This window comes from Doryrhamphus excisus, linkage group LG13, assembly GCF_037039965.1.
Source record: "Doryrhamphus excisus strain RoL-2023G ecotype Guam linkage group LG13, RoL_Dexc_Guam_v1.1, whole genome shotgun sequence".
NCBI lineage: Eukaryota > Metazoa > Chordata > Actinopteri > Syngnathiformes > Syngnathidae > Doryrhamphus > Doryrhamphus excisus.
Genome location: NC_136369.1, coordinates 21107055 through 21123587, shown reverse-complemented (window position 1 = coordinate 21123587; position 16533 = coordinate 21107055). Strand labels below are relative to the sequence as shown.

Genomic DNA, 16533 nt, shown 5'->3' with positions numbered 1-16533 from the left:
GCACATGTGCACGTGCACATTTGTTCAGCCGCTTTTTGTCCTCCCTTGTGCCGCTGCGTCAGCCTCAGTAGACGTGGCCACGCTGCAAGGTTTTTTAAAAATTAATAGTAAGCGTGTGCAATGTCATCACTCTTCTTCCAGTGTGTATAAATGCAATGAAATCAGCACGATGCAAAAAAATGTTGAAGAAAAATGCAAAAAAGTTATTTTTATTGTTTTTCTTCTTCGCTCTGCTGCTCATCCTCTGGAACACTGGAGAGAAAGTGTCAACTCATAAACAAGTTTGCTGTTTTTAAGGACCAACTGCAAAAATGCATATTGAGATATCCTACATGATCTTACTGTTTTTTGACTATAATGCTGATCAAAGATCCTCCATATGACAGAAGGGTTGCGCTGTTTTATTCTGGACAGACTATAAAAATGCTAGCTTAAAGGGGAACTGCTCTTTTTTTGTAAATTTATATGAAACATTACATAAAACTTTCCCTTTTCTGTGCATTCGAGCGCGAGTAAACGAGTTAATATGAGCTAGTGTGTATTTTAACGCTAAAGCCTTCACCAAAAAAAATAGCGGCAACGGCGTTCTATTTACATAACCAAGCTACAGCGATATTGAATATGAAAATCTATATTTATCTGGCGGGCTAACGAGACGCCTCGCGAACCGCTCGTGTCGCAGACGGAAGAGCGGATGCCCAGCTCTCTATTTCACTACGAAGACTCCACAAGATGCCGTTAGCAGTTTTCACTTGAGGACTGGACCACACGACTTGTGCTGGAAGACACAGCCATCCCAAGGAGAGTGGACATCGTAAGTGTTGTCGCTATATCTTCTATCTGTATCTGTTATATGAGCTAAGCTAAATGCAGCATGTGAAACCAATGCGCCAAGGAAAGGAGTTTCAGTAATGTTTTAAATCATCAAAATATGGCAAGATACTATAAGTATTATATGTTATCATCAATGTAATTCTTGCACGACCACAGCATGTATATCAAAACAAAAAAAACTCTGTTAGAGGGCTTCATCGTCGAAATAGGTGCATTCCAATGACGTGCATTGTTAGCTAGCTTCCCCCAAATGTGCAGTTCCCCTTTAATAAATGCAAAAGCTAGTCAAAGATCATCTATTAAGGAACACTATGTTGGCCTACTGCAAAAAAAACTAGTCAAAGATCCTCTGACTGGAGTGGTTGTTGTTTTTTTTAACAGACTATAACAATGCTAGTCAAAGATCCTCTGTATGGCAAGAGGACTCTGCTGTTTTCAAGTATTCATGCGAAAAACACTAGTCAAAGATCTATGTGACAGGAGCGCTATGCTGTTTTTAAGGACTTAATTCATTAATTCGTGAAGTGCGTTGCCAGTTGTGTGTGTGTGTGTGTGTATTATCAGCTGTTCAAAGTGCGTGTGTGGTGTTTTGGGACGGCGTCCAAGCAGGTCGTGCTCCCACCAGCTCCACACATGGTGCTCTCATTTTTACGTTAATCCACAGAAAGCGTGGCAGAAAAATTATAATGGCTTCATCTTCCCATCCAGAAATCAAACTGGCGACAGCTGCCTGGGTTTTTGGGCCACGCAGGTTGAGGAGCAGCACACCTCCAGCCAGTGACAGCTAATAGGAAGTGAAAGGTAAGGAACGTTGGGAGTTATGGTCTTCCCAGCAGATGGACCCTGTCCTAAAGTGCACGCCTTAAGTGCACCTCCATCAAAAATAGGTCACGTTTTGATTTGATTTGTTGCATGTTGCACAAAGACACCTGCATCAGCATTTTATCGCTACATTTCAACTTCCCCTCGATGAACCGCAACTCCCCGGTACTTGTGCAGCCACCATGCTCGACTGTTGACAGTTAACACACCATTAGTTTGATTCTTCATTGTGCTGCCAGCTATTTCATAACGGCATTTTAATTACATACAACATCTGTACTAGCTGGACACTGGCTACTCTACTAAATAGAATGCAAGGTTTCCTCAGAGATGTGCCATTTAGGTCATGTTGTGGCAATTATTTCCATTTCCTTTTTTTTACGGTCATCATGACATGTAAGCTGAAGTTTTTTTTGTGGCTTTGGTGCCGTATTTTTCCAGTACTGACTTTTTGAGGTACTTTGTATGTGTAAGAGGCTCTTATCATTTTGCGTATCGAACAAGTGGGCACATATTTGACCTTTTTCACTGAGCAGGCCACCACAGAATTGATTCACTTGTTTGTGGGAGTCAAGCTCGGTCGGCTCTTAAAACCAATACTAGACTGTGTGTAGTATGTGTGTAGTATGTCACACTGGCAGCGGGAGTGTGTCTGCTGGAAAGGTGCTTTGGGAGGCCATGAAAGCTGTCACAAAGCCTGTTATCTTTGCATCAGCAACTACGGTTGTATGATCCAGTGGCTACCGTCACGTGTGCATTATTTGCAGAGACATAAATATAGTAAACAAATATCCGATCATATGTTCAATATTTGAGGCTGAATTTTAAGCTGTAGCAACACACACGATGCATAAAAAATCATTTGCAGCTTTATTATCTATCACATATTTGCAAATGATAGAGCAGTGCTTCTCAAATAGTGGGGCAGGCCGGGGTTGTGTGAGAGTCAGGCAGAGGCTATACTCGATAAAAGTGTACAGACAACTGTACAGACAGAAAAGAGTACACACATGGTGTATATGAAGTGTTGAGGGAACGCTCACAAGGTTAACAGCACCCTCGTGTGGCCAGAAATGGTGATGAATTGACATGAGCTTTCTCTCTCTCTCTCTCTCTCTCTCTCTCTCTCTCTCGCTCACACACACACACACACCTAATATAGGCAATAAAACGAGTGTGTGGGGGATCAGGTGTTAAAACTGGTGGTGATAATTCGCTGAGAGGAAGTGTCTCCTGATGATGCGGTGGCGTCAGTTCGGGACTTGCAGGTCAAAGCCAAAGACCACAAGAACACCAAGACACCTTAAGGGAGGAAAACAAACACATGAGACGCTTGCAAACAAACCAAAAAAACAATCACAATTGTTCACGCGTGTGCTGGCTGACCCTGCAGCGAGTTGAGCGTCGTGAAGACGTAGATGCCAGGCACGGAGACGTAGGTGGCGCTAGACAAGCCCATTGGTAAACCCAGCACGCAGCTGAGGCCCAGCACGGTCACGGAATCCTTACACAAGCGGCTGGCCCGACCCTTGCTGGATTTCTCCCAGCCGCCGCGGAGGCGCCACAGCTTGAACACCACCAGGCCCAGCATGCAGGAATTAAAAAGCACCACCAGGCTGGGGAAGGCCACCGTGGTGATGTAGGTGACCACTTGTCTGTGGGGGAACTGGCTGCTGATCCAGCATCTGTGGGTTGTCATTGATGCACATCAATAGAGTAAGCCATACTGTACATTATATCATATCTATATAGCCAAGTATATAAAGAAGATCCAAATAACATAAGAATGAATACATAGATAGAAAATGGTACTAAAAAGTTAAATTTATATGATACATTAATAAATAGCAAAAGTAAAAAAATACAAAAAAAATGTAATTAAAAATGACACAACTAAAGATACATCATATATGATAAAAAAATAAAAATAAACTATTTAAATTAATCAGTGAAAAAGAAATAAATACACCCCTGTTCATAACTTTAAGGCGGCAGGCATCTACTGTCTGTTCCTTTTTCGAAACTTCCCTCGCGGTCCATCCCCAAATGTTCTCGTGCTGAAGAAGACGAGGCCTTGGAAGATGTCTTAAAACCCTTCACCCACAGATGTCGTCTGATGGTCATTGGCCCGCACCCGGCGCCAGTAACAAGCTTCATTTGGACCGAGGATGGTCCCGTGTGTTGACGGACTGCCAATGGGACCCTCCCGCTAAGGGTTGCTAACATTTTCCTGGGTCTACCACCTCAGGCTGCTTGAAGAATTTTCAAATGACCGTCTTATGACGTCCGACCTCAGCTTCAATGGGACGCTGCTAGAGGCCGTGCTTATGCAGCTCAACAATCCCAGCGCATTCAGAGAGAGAAAGCTTTGCCTTTGCCATTCAGAGATCATGGCAGTGTGAATACCTGACACTTTTTAATCAGGAGTGTATTATTCATGTGATATTCATGCATATAATATTTACAGTATGTACTTTATGTATAAATATATATTTGTTGATATATGCCTTCTGCCTATGTGGCCAACCAAATTAAGAGAAAGTGTTGTGTTTGATGCTGGCGTCCCACTACATCCATAAAAACACAGGCAGGGGTGCAAAGCATGTGGGCTTCCTTACAGCTGCAGCGTTGAGGTGTGATTGTTGGCGTCACGGAACTCCAGCTTGTACTTCCCGTAGACACCCGAGACGCCACAAAGCAGAGTAATGAGTGTGGGCAGGCCTGATGGGAAAGACAACAATCTTTGATGCTGCACTTTGAAATGTCGCTACTCAGTTGCTGGTGTGAAAGTCATGCATGTTACACTACTTCCTGTACTGTGGTCTACAATCAACTCATCATCAATGCAGGCAGAGCAGTTTGCTGTTTACCGCTATTGCAACATTGGTTCTGGTGCTGCTGTGTTGGAGCAACTTAAACTAGCATGTGGTTTTCCTTCCCACTTTCTCATGTACTCCAAATCATTATTACAGTAAAAAAAAAGTATCTTGCTATATTCATTTCATCATTCATTCATTCATTTTCAACCGCTTATCCTCATGAGGGGCACGGCGTGCTGGAGCCTATCCCAGCTGACTTCAGGCGAGAGGCGGGGTACAACCTGGACTGGTGGCGAGCCAATCCCAGGGCACATACAGACTAACAAATCTTGCTATAACAAGGAAAGAGCCTGTCTTCAATCTTTGCCGGATTCCAATTAATGCTTCTGGTAATTAATCATCACGCATTTCCAGCACTTAATTGGGTCCAGACCTGACCTCCATAAATGAATTTCCACGATAAACAATTCAATGTTAATAAATTGAATATTTTTGTAGTTAAGAGCACAGGAAACCAGTTTATGTCCTCCTAAATACAGGTTTTAACATTATTCGAGGGCTGCATGGCGGTCGAGTGGTTAGCGCACAGACCTCACAGCTAGGAGACCCGAGTTCAATCCCACTATCGGCCATCTCTGTGTGGAGTTTGCATGTTCTCCCTGTGCATGCGTGGCTTTTGTCCGGGTACTCCGGTTTCCTCCCACATTTCAAAAACATGCTAGGTTAATTAGCCACTCCAAATTGTCCATAGGTATGAACGTGAGTGTGAATGGTTGTTTGTCTATATGTGCCCTGTATTTAGCTGGGATAGGCGACCCTTGGATAAGCGGTAGAAAATGAATGAGCTTTATTCGAGCCCTGTAGATGGAGAATAACACCCCTACAGTTACCGTCCACACAGCCTCTAGATAGCAAGCTAGTGAGCAAAGCATTTAGTGTGGAATTTAATTCTTCTAAACTTAAGAAGTGAAGAATAACAAAACATGAAGCCATCAACGTACCACTTCCACACAGAATGGGAGGAGGACACTCTGCATCCATGGTGCAATGTAGGGTAAAGTAATAAGGTTGGATGTCTCATCTATGTAATATTACTGCAGCCTAGTGGCGTACTACAAAGAGTACTGCAAACTAGTAGACCACAGCCTATCACCAAACAGCGTGAATTCATCCATTACCAAAAAAGGCAAGATAACGAGGGAGTGCTAATGGAACACGACGCTGAGAAATGAGGGCCGATATTGTATCGCATGAGAACTTTTGAGGAGCATGGTCTCACCCCAGCCCACCACACTCAGTTTGAGCAGGTATCTCCTGATGTAGATGTTGAAGACTCGCACCAGCAGGAGGTAAAGGTGGAAGCCCTCCAGAGCCGACCAGCTGACGGTGGCCAGCAGCGACCAGTGCAGAAGGAGGCCCAGCGCCCGGCAGAACCAGTCCGCCTCGTTCTCCTTCAGCCTCCAGGCCCAGAAGCTGCAGAGCAGGAAGCTGAAGTGCAGGCACAGCAGCGCCGCCGTCAACTGCATGTGCAGGCCGACGGCTCTTTCGGGCTGCTGCTTGCTGTCAGACACGGAGATGCAGAATTTGTCTAATCAGCAGCTGATCGCCCCATCTCCGGGTGAACCAATGGAAGAGCAGAATAGAAACCGACTGCAGGCAGATGTAGATGATCAGACTGACGACCGCGAAGAAGACAGAGAGCGCTGAGCCGACGTAGGTGATCAAACTCAAGTTGAACGCATCCTCTTTACTCAGTGAGACATCAGGGTTCTAGGAAGGCAGGAAGTGCTGCAATGAGTGTTACGTTAGTTTTACTCACAACCCCATAAACTCCAAATACTGCATGATAACCAGCAAGGCCTTCTCTGCTGGCCTAAACCTTTACCAGAAGCCCTGCCCTGCATTTCTAGCTTAAATTACGTCCTGTTTGCTGCTTTGAATTCTATGAACAACAGTCCATTGGAGTTGCCTGAACTTTTAATCACCCAGTCGCTCTATTTATGCTCGTGCACCATCTTTCCAAGCCTATACATGAAGTTAGCTGAAGTATGCGTGGTGCGGAGTGGTTATGTTATGCTCTGCTTCATTGTGCAGCTTCCATTTACCACGAGTACTGCAAAGAAGCTCAGGTGGTTGCAATGGCAAACAAAGTGACTTCCTGTGTCGATGGTGTCACAGCCATATGTGCTCCAGTCACCTAGAAACAAAAAACAAAAGTAAGACAGCGGTGTTGTTTAGCCAATCAGAGCATGTGGTCCACCTGTTCCTCCTTCCTGGCTCGACTCCTTCCAAAACACACAAGTCCCGTTGCCCACCTGAAACGTTCGTCAAAGTCAGAGCACAGCAGAGCGTGACGTGTCCCGGTGGGTTGCTTTTACCGATTTGTTGTGTTTGAAGGTCAACGTGATGGGTTCCCGGAGGTTCTGGAGCGGGTATTTGCCCACATGCACGACCAGGACGATGCCCCCCAACACTGCGCCTGCAGGGGGTTGTTGGACTCTTCTGCCTTGTTTTCTTCTTTGAGGCTACACAAAGAGCAGAAGGAGGTTTCATTCAGTTGTCATCTCACGTCCGCCTTCGTCACTTCTGACCTTGAAATGTGCGCTGTCCAGCACTGTCGCCACCACCAACACCTCTGGGTTAGAATCGGGTCCTCTGGCTCTCTGGAGGGCCGATGACGGCATGCGGATGCCGTGTTCAGCGGTAGGACGCACCTCCGTCTGACGAGGCAAGGAAAGAGTACAAAAAATCTGCATGGAACCAACGTATAAAGTGGTATGTTTGCATGTAGCATGTAGCATGTAGCATGGTGTGGAATAATTAGCCACGCCTCGCATTAGCACATGTTCCGAGTTGACTGTTGCCTTATTTTATGAGCTTAAGTCAAAATTTGTATTTCATGCTTGATGTTTACAGCAGCGCTGATGCCATTTGCGACCTGCAGCTGTTTTATGACACATTGGAAAAATATTATTTCACAAGACAACAAAAAATACAGCATAAATGTAAAAGATAAAAAGATAAAAGATTAAAGATTTAAAAAAAAGTATGCAGTAATTTTACAAGAATAAATTGAAAATATAAAGAGAAAAAATGAGAAAGCTGATCAAGAAGATCCCATGTCTGATCTGTACTGTCCAAAAAGATATTCTCACCTCATTAGATGGGTCAACTTTAAGAAAAATGAAGCCGGGCTTCCCTCGACGTGCTGGTGTGCATCGTACAATATGTTCCGTATAACACCTACAAACACACAAAAGTGACATGATGGATTATACGACAACAGGAGGAGAGAAGATCATGAAGGAAACACTTCCTTCCACATTTGACCCTTATAAGGAGGCTTCACCACACGTCTTAAAAAGACGCCTGGATCTAGGCCAAGCACCCGTCAGTCAGGTGAGCTGGAAGTTTATAGCGTGTGTAAAGCACTTCCAATGCTGCCACTTCTGTATCTTGCATTGTATCTTGCTTGTTAATATGGGAGAATGACTATAGACATATAATCAATGAGCATAATCCATAATGCAGCTTATAGAGAACATACAAAGCCCCAATTGTTGACCTGGTCAACCTTCAAACAGCTAAAATTATTCTAAAAATGCTAAAAAGAACGTATGTGGAGTGAAATTATGGAATGGATGGAGTAAAGAAGTCAAGGAATGCACTAAGAAACGCTGATTACAAAGCACAAGAAGGATCCTCAACCATGGAGAATTACGATGCTAACCACAGAGAAACATCTACGCTACAACATACACACCTCTACTTCATTGTAGCTGATTGTAATATTGCTTTATCATTAGCCTTTAGGGTCATTAACCCTCACCTGTGGAATTGAAATGAACAAATGTATCAGCAATTTAGGATGGACATGTGGAACACGGACGTATGCTGCAGTGAAAGCAACGTTCAAGTAAATCACGGTCGGATAAGACCTCTGGACAGATTTGGCGACACTGTGTGCTGTAGTGGTAAAGAACTCCAACTGTCTGTGAACATGACATGAGTTCTAACTGTGTGTGGTGGTTTTGGCAGGGGTCGGGGTTGCTTTTACAATAAAGATCCGGGTAATCATTACCCTCTTGTATATTTCTAGACCAAAATCAAGCTTTTCGTAGTTGAAATCTTACCTGGTCCAGGAAACGTCACCTTGCAGGCAGTCAGAGAGGACATTCTCACAGTCTATCGGGAGGGACAAAGGGCAATAAGCTCAGAGACATGGAGGACAAAGACAAGATGTGTCGGAGCAGCACTCACTTTTGTTATCTGCGCTCTTCACCGTCGGATAGCTGGCTGAATCTCCGCGACCTTCAAAATAAGGCCAAAGTCAGTAAGGGTCTGAGCTGGCAGGAAGACAATGTGGAGAAACTCACCGTCGGCGGCGCGACAAAAGCAGGAGAGCCAAAGCAGAAAAAGAGGCATTCGTGTTGTGTGAGCCATGTGATGTCCTGTGGCGGTCTGACGCCAGCCAGGAGTTTCACATCTGTATAAAAGATGCGGCGAGAAGATGAGCGCTGGCTCACATAGCAGGAAGTGATGCATGCTGGTGGGGTTTGTTTTTTTTTTTTAGTACTGAAATTGTGCTCATCTTCACAGAGACTCTGTGGACAGGAACACATCATGACACACACACACCTTTCCACTTGACATGTAGTTTAACCTGAAAAACAAAAAACTCCTATACAAATGGTAACAACATGTACACTTTTATCTGAATGTCAGCCAAGGCGGAGGAAAAGAGGAAGTTTCCAAATATGGGGCGTTTCCCGATTTAGCAAGCTGGACGGTCAACAGGCGCTAGCACTATGCTGACAAAGTGAAACTCGCACACATCCTCTTCGTGCAGACGCACGCCGGCGTCACTAAATGTCATCCAATGGAAAATGAAGACATCAGTCACCTTCATGAAGTACAGGGGCGCAATCAACGCGCGTAACCAAGTTATGATGCAATATGATTGGTTCGCATTCTGGGTTAAAGGGGGCGTTTCCCACTGATGTCAGTGGGACACATTAGGAAGTTTCTTTCCAGACATTTGTCAAGCTGCATACAAGCTGCATACAAAGGAAATCTGCCACACCAACACTGTTGCTCTTCCTGTATTGTATCATTCTTGAGAAAATGAGGCTTAAAAAGAAGGAAACAGAATTTATTTTAAGATTAAAATAAAATAAAAGCCACTTTTCATGAGTGCTGCTGGCCTACAGCAATGTAACATACAGACATTAAAGAGGTCCTGTTGTGCATTTTCCACATTTCTGCCCTATGAATGTTGTTAGAATGTTGTATTCTGGTGTTAAACCACGCCAGTGTTTCACATAATGAGGTTGGCTCATTTGGAAGAGATCCCTGAAAGAAGTTTGGGGTAGCAACGGCTCCATTGAGCCGGTAACTTCCTTATATGGGCGTTGCACAAGCCGGAATAAATTAAAACAGACCACTTTGAAAATTCAAGGAAATCGGGCTGGAATAGGTGCAGATTCTGCAAGATCTAGAAGGCTTTCTGCGCGGGTTATCGTGTGTAGCTGCTCTGTAGGAGTCCACAACTCAATACAAAGGGCCAAAAATGAGCATAACAGGTCCTCTTTAATGCTTACATGGGACACTGCTCACAGAGCATCGAGATCTTTTCTCTTTGGTGTGTGGAAAAATCCACTAGATACGCCCACACTGACTCTGCTGGCCTTTATGATCAGCCAATACCAAGTTCAACTGAATCAAACTGTTCTACTACAACTTTCACAGTTTCTAACGGCCCGGTACTCTCTGCAAGTGAGGAAACACAAGCCCTGTCCAACATGGTCGGTATGCCTCGTGTTTCTCACCGTGATGCCTTCTTGTGCGTCTTTTCAGTCCCTTTTGTCCACATGAGCGGTTTGTCCCGAGTGTCTCCCCATGTGCCGAACAAATGTTGACCGATCGCTGAAACTTTTGCTGCAAACAGAGCATGAAAATGGTTTTTCTCCGGTGTGCGTTCTTGTGTGTCTCCTCAAGTGTTCCCTTTGAGAGAATCTTTGACCGCACATGGAGCAGATGAAGGGTTTCTCTCCGGTGTGCGTTCTCGTGTGCTTGTTCAAGGTTGAGCGGTCGCTAAAAGTCGCGTTGCAGACCGAGCAGGAAAAGGGTTTCTCCCCGGTGTGTGTTCGTGTGTGTGTTATCAAATTAGACTTGCGAGAGAATTTCTCGCCACAGAACGAACAGCTGAAAGGTTTCTCCCCAGTGTGTCGTCGAATGTGTTTCACTAAAGTTGAACGATCACTATAACTCGTATTGCAGAATGGGCAGGAAAATGGTTTCTCTCCGGTGTGTGTTCTGGTGTGTTTGATCAAATTTCCCCTCTGAGCAAATGTTTTACCGCAAACCGAACAGGCGAACGGCTTCTCCCCGGTGTGCGTTCTCATGTGCACAGTCAGAGTTTTCTTGTCGTAAAAAGTCCGAGCACATTCCGAGCACGTCACTCGCGTGTTGTCAGTATGACATGTCATGTCAGACTTAGGGGCTTCGTCATCCATGTCAGGAGAGTGTGACTTTGTGTCGTCGCTATCCGACAGTGGCACTGTGACGCCGTCTCCGTGTGGTCCTCCACAGTACACTCCATCAGCTTGTCCCGTCACATGTTGAGTTGAGCCGCTGCTTTGAGGCTCCATCTCTCTCTTCTCCTCACTTTGACCTTTGTCGTCATCATCTTCACATTTCACAATGACACGGATGACTTGGTCCTCCTCCAGTCCTTCGAGATGCTCTCCCTCCTGACTGATGCTGTGATCGTCCTCTTCTTCTTTAATGTGCGGGGGGTCTGCCTCCTCCCCCTCGGCTTTGCAGCAGATCCTGGTCCCGCCGATGTCCTCCATTGTGTGCTGTATAGAAAGTGTCTTTTCAGTTTCTATGGTATGATGTGGACCAGCAGATAATGCCTGCTAGAGGATTTGGACTTCACTGCCAACGTTTTAGGCGTTAACGCTAACATCGGCGTTTCTTTGTTAGCAGCAAGCAAGCAAGCTACCTCGAAAAACGTCTAAATGCGCTGACATGCTGTACTTTACACCTCGGGAGAAATTATTGATGTTTAATTACTCAACAAAGATATGTCATTTTTTCACAACCGATAAACTACTCAACTACGTAGACTTTATCACATTCATTCAACAAACACACCACCTCACCCAAAAACATTGCAACCGGAAGTGGCCGGCTACGGCAAAACCACTTGGCCAAACTTCATCAGCGCTGCTCCTTTACCTAAACCCGCCTGCGTCAATTTTATTAAATTAAATAATCGCGCCAAGAGCTTCTGTGGTGATTCTGTAAAAGCCGAAAGAAAAAAAACAATTAAATCAAAACATTAAGTGAGTAATATTGTCCGGAAGAAAAAATATCCTTTTAACATAGCAAATAATAGTAAAAGAAACAAACTCTTTTTCTCTGCGTGTCCCTCGAAGTTTGGACACGTCCGCTTTAAAGTCAACCTCCTGGAGACTGGTGATATTTGACAAGTTCGTCCTCTGTGCTGTGTGCAATGATTGACATGTAGGCCCGCCAATAACTGCGCGAAGCGCGTGGAGGATGCTAGCCAATGGCGGTAGAGAGGGTTTTCCATTCAGCGACAGTGTGAATACAATCAGAACATGCTTTAAATGATTTACGTCCTGAGTTCAAGATAATGCCTGCATGATTGAGATAAGCTTAATTCTGAAGCTCTCCATTAATGTTTCAAGTGTTGACATAAATGATGTACATTGTGGTTTCCCAAAAATGTATTAGTAAATAATCACTATTGACTATGACCTGTAATTGGTTAAAAATGCATATGTAAGTAAATCGTACTTTTTTGGCCAAAATTATGCATTTTCAAGCAAAATACAGTAAAGTCTCGTTATATCGATATTCTCGGGAGTCGGAAAAAATACCGATATAACCGGACTATCCATATATCCGATCCTGCGCCGAACTGCATTAAAAGTGGGCGGATCTTTGATATGGCATGTAATTTTCTCCTTGAGTTCATGGATTGCGTATCTAGCATGCTTTTGTACTACAATAAATTTTGTACTACAGTAAATAAAAATAAACTTACGCTGTAGTGATTACCGGTTACCGGGACATAATTCACCCCGGAACTATCGATAGGGAAGGTGTTGCCACCCGGAGGGGTAGGCGCGAGGGACGGGTGTTTTCCGCTGTGTGTGCTGCACTCTGGTGGTGGAAGTGTGAAAAATAAAGTTGACTGGAAGCAGCCGTTCGCCGTGTTCTTTTTTGGTATTGAAATCCTTAAGCAAAGATTGCTTTAAGCTGCTTTTGTATCGATATAAGCAGACCAAATTGGCTGGCGGGAGATGAAAAGGGCATCCTAGTAACCGGATTATCATAATAACCGTGTATCGTACTAACGGAGCTAATTATATCATAAAAGACTAGAAATTTGCCGGGAAATGAAAATAGTATCGTAATAAGTAGTAATTCGTTTTAACCGATATCGATATAACGAGACTTTACTGTAATGACAAAATGAACTAAAATACAAACACAGTCTAGGACATTACCACCGCCATTCAACGTCTGAATGTAGTAATCTCCATTGGTCACTAGGTGTCAGTAATTGCTCAGTGAGACAAGCACCAGACAACAGGCTTTTATTGGAGCTTTGAGATATCTCACAACAGGCACAATAATAATAACCATACAAATAGCACGGGTTACTGTTGCAGCTGCAGACCACAACAAGCTAAAACTCAACTTTAAACCCCGGCCTAACCTCCTGTCCGCCACCAATAATTGGCTTATTGGCACTGATTATATATACTACTTTGAGTGGAAAGTGACTATAGCGGTGTCATTTCATGTCTAGACGACTCTAATATGTTCAAAAATGTATTTAGGAGCTTGCAAACAGGTTATCTATTCTATAACACGGCCATTAATGCGACTCCTGCGCACCCTTACCAAGGAAAGCACCCTTAATGGCGTGTAATCGCAAGTGATTGGTCAGTGACGAATGATAGGTAAAACTGGTGTTGCAGATTGAACAGGAAAATGGTTTCTCTCCAATGTGCAACCTCGTGTGTGCTATCAAAGATTCCTTTCGAACAAACTTTTTTTCACAGAATGAGCAAGAAAATTTTTTCACCCCTGGGTGCATCTTTGTGTGATTCCTCAAAATGCTCTTGGTAGAGCATCTTATACCACATACTAAGCACATCAACGGATCCGCCGCCGTGTGAACCCTCATGTGTACCAGCAAGGATGAGTCATCACGGAAACCTTTTTCGCAGACCGGGCAGGTTTTGGGTTTGCCTTTACCATTAGTGTGCGTTTTCGTGTGTGTGCGCAAACATTCCCTTCGGGAAAATCTTTGGTCACACAGTGAGCAAGCAAAAGGTTTCTCTCCTGTGTGCTTTCTCATGTGATAATGCAATCCCGAGCGATGGCCAAATCGGGTGGTGCACACACGGCAGGAAAATGGTTTCTCTCCGGTGTATGTTTGTGCATGTGCTGTCAAAGAATCCTCCCGGGAGTATTTTCTATTGCACGATGTGCACACCAATGGTTTCTCTATTGACTGACACAGAATAAAGTGTTCTTTCAGAGACTTCTCAGAGACAAAAGTTTTGTCACACTGGGAGCATGTGTGACGTGTCATATCAGCTCGAGAGTCTTTATCGTCCGTGTCGAGAGGGTGTGACATTGCATCATTACAATCTGATAGCGGAGCGACGAGGCTGTCTTCATGTGAGCCTCCACAGTGGTCTCCATCAGCTTCTCTTGTGACGGGTTGCGTTGAGCTGCTGCTTGAAGGCTCCACCTCTGTCTTCTTCTCACTTCGGCCTTTAGCTTCATCGTCGTCGCTCTTCACAGGGACACCAGTCGGTGGCAAGCTGGTGATATCAGCGTCCTTCAGCCCTTCAAGATGATATCCCTCCTCACTGATGCCGTGTACCAGCGCCTCCTCTTTAATGTGGGCGGGCTGCAGCTGCTCTTCCTTCACCCGGGGGCTCCGCTCCTGCCACTCTTCTTCACTGGTCGGCAACTGCGAGAGGTCTGGAGAAAATAAGACGTACACAGTGTGAGCTGTGACGACGATCGTAGCTTGTAGCATGTCTGACAAAAACCAGCTCGCCAGACGCCGCCAGCCATGCGAGCATGTCAACAAAAATGCCAGAACGTGGAAGGAGCGATCATAGATAAGCTTAGCGTGTCGTCAATTGACTACACGTTTTACAGGCTGTTGTTCATTCTCCCGTGAACAAAGTGAAAGTCAACACAAGACACATTGCGTATCTGCTCCCATACTGTACATCCCAGTACATTGCATGGTACATGCTAGGTGTTATCATTATTAGCATTTGTAGTCATTTTCATAGGTAGAGACATATAAAGACTTGGCACTATCATACTCGATGTTAGCATGCTAATGTTATCATTGCTATCATGCTAACATTAACATATTAGCATTTTTATAACTCGACACATACATATAGGCACTATTATGCTGTGTTTGCATGCCAATGTTAGCATTGCTAATATGTCAACATTAGCAATCTATAAAATAAATGGATAAAACCTATCTGGTGTTACATGCTATGCATGCAAAGATTCAAGCAGCATGTCATGCACCATCTTGACTGGTCCAGATGACATCAAAGAACGTCAATCTGAGGCCCCTCCCCTAATCTTGCTTCGCTTGCGGACGCTTTCAAAGTTCGAGCGACAAGGTGGCTGCCTCAAAGTGAATTGCACAAACCTGCTCTTTCCAGCTCAACTTGGGGTTGTAAAAGAGCGTCCAGGAGTTGACGTTGTCGCTCGTTCTCCTCTTTTGATCGAGAAAGTGCCTCCGCCGTTCGAGAAAGCTCATCCTCGTAGGCTGATATCGTTCCTTGTATCGCTATAAATATTTCTTCAACAGCAGCAGTTAGGTGCCGATCCACCAAGGCTCTCAGCAATTGTACTTTGCACATCTTCACACAATCACACGGACACTTGACCTCAACTTAGCGATGTGTCGCAAACATCCGCGTCTCTTTTGTTAGCAGCTAGCAAGACTTCGGCTTGCCCGGGAAGCTTCAAAGTGACACAGAGACGAATTTATCCACACAAGAATTTAAAATGTTGACTATGCTACGTAACATTAAAACGTACAGAAAGGGGATGGGACGAGTTTGTAAGGAGCGAAAGAACACCGAATTATTTACACCACCTTTCTAACTTTTCCCCATTTCATTTTATGTAACTTCCGGTAGCCGAGGGCAGCATAGGGTTGGGGTTCGTAGATTAGCGAATTACTGCCTCCCTCGGGTGGGGAAGTGTCATTACACAATGAAAGAAAATGATTAGAGTGACGCTGTAAACAACCTCTGTTAAAATGATTGAAGATGTGATTAAAAGAGAAAAAAGTACGTTTATATGTCTTGAAAATATCTGCGCTATACCTGAAGATTTAAGATCAGGAGAGTAATGACTCCTCCCCACCTGAGGGTGGCACTACGGCTAAAATATACTCCGGCCGGAAGTAAACACGTTGATAACTTTTTACATGCCTGTTCGTGGTGTTTATTTTCTGCATCGCATTGGTTCTAGTGAATTTTGAAACTACTCGAGATAGCTGCGAAGTTATCAATACATCGCGATGCGGAGAAAAAGCAAAGTCAAACTTGGAAGTGGCATTCTTACAGTATTTTAAGACAAACTCGGAATTTGTCACGAGGCGACCGGAAAGGGGCGTACCTCAGCAGCAACAAGTAACAAACTCGGAACAATAACACCATAACACGGCCCCTTTTTGTATCTGCCACATATTATTAATTGTTACTTATTTCGGTCATACGAACGAGTAAAATGTATTCATAGACGGTGTCAGGGTGTAGCCTGACAATAATTTCGAAGCTTCTCGGGCTGGCTTAGTTTGCTAGCGTTAGCAACACATTCCGATGATTGTAAACAAAGTTAGTGCAAAGTCCAACGTCTGTGAGCTAACAAAATATTACAGATTTGTCCTTATATTTTAAATTATACTTAACCTGAATGTAGGAAATAAATAAGTGATGTTGTAATTTCACTTCAC

The 16533-nt window shown here is 44.3% G+C and overlaps 3 protein-coding genes across 4 annotated transcripts; all 3 read right to left on the bottom strand.

Moving 5' to 3' along the window:
- Positions 1–2744: 2744 nt before the first annotated feature.
- LOC131139501 (adhesion G-protein coupled receptor G1-like) lies at positions 2745–9178 on the bottom strand. 2 transcript variants are annotated; one of them, XM_058089180.2, is made up of 14 exons: positions 9052–9178; positions 8852–8961; positions 8736–8786; positions 8609–8660; positions 7631–7718; positions 7067–7195; positions 6854–7000; positions 6736–6790; positions 6581–6672; positions 6127–6245; positions 5755–6035; positions 4275–4377; positions 3043–3341; positions 2745–2958 (listed from the first exon to the last, which is right to left on the bottom strand). In XM_058089180.2, the coding sequence occupies exons 2-14, from the start codon at positions 8916–8918 to the stop codon at positions 2843–2845; spliced, it is 1599 nt and encodes a 532-aa protein (XP_057945163.2). In that variant the 5' UTR covers positions 8919–8961; positions 9052–9178; the 3' UTR covers positions 2745–2842. The 2 variants fall into 2 exon arrangements, with proteins under 2 accessions (XP_057945163.2, XP_078651760.1); XM_078795634.1 differs by lacking the exon at positions 9052–9178 and having other exon boundaries at positions 8852–9042.
- Positions 9179–9612: 434 nt separating this feature from the next.
- LOC131139511 (uncharacterized) lies at positions 9613–11701 on the bottom strand. Its single transcript, XM_078795616.1, has one exon. The coding sequence runs from the start codon at positions 11327–11329 to the stop codon at positions 10328–10330; it is 1002 nt and encodes a 333-aa protein (XP_078651742.1). The 5' UTR covers positions 11330–11701; the 3' UTR covers positions 9613–10327.
- Positions 11702–13092: 1391 nt separating this feature from the next.
- LOC131139525 (uncharacterized) lies at positions 13093–15727 on the bottom strand. The gene is made up of 2 exons (XM_058089214.2): positions 15217–15727; positions 13093–14513 (listed from the first exon to the last, which is right to left on the bottom strand). Exons 1-2 carry the CDS (start codon positions 15428–15430, stop codon positions 13393–13395), a joined length of 1335 nt encoding a protein of 444 aa, XP_057945197.2. The 5' UTR covers positions 15431–15727; the 3' UTR covers positions 13093–13392.
- Between the last annotated feature and the right edge of the window lie 806 nt (positions 15728–16533).

Excerpts from the sequence above, each read along its gene's own strand:
- LOC131139511 (XM_078795616.1), bottom strand. The coding sequence starts at position 11,329 with ATGGAGGACATCGGCGGGACCAGGATCTGCTGCAAAGCCGAGGGGGAG.
- LOC131139525 (XM_058089214.2), bottom strand. The coding sequence starts at position 15,430 with ATGTGCAAAGTACAATTGCTGAGAGCCTTGGTGGATCGGCACCTAACT. Across the intron at positions 14,514-15,216 it reads AGTTGAGCTGGAAAGAGCAG|ACCTCTCGCAGTTGCCGACC; the intron begins GTTTGTGCAATT and ends TATTTTCTCCAG.
- LOC131139501 (XM_078795634.1), bottom strand. The coding sequence starts at position 9,020 with ATGCATCACTTCCTGCTATGTGAGCCAGCGCTCATCTTCTCGCCGCAT. Across the intron at positions 8,787-8,851 it reads CTTTTGTCGCGCCGCCGACG|GTCGCGGAGATTCAGCCAGC; the intron begins GTGAGTTTCTCC and ends CTTATTTTGAAG. Across the intron at positions 8,661-8,735 it reads GAAGAGCGCAGATAACAAAA|ACTGTGAGAATGTCCTCTCT; the intron begins GTGAGTGCTGCT and ends CCCTCCCGATAG.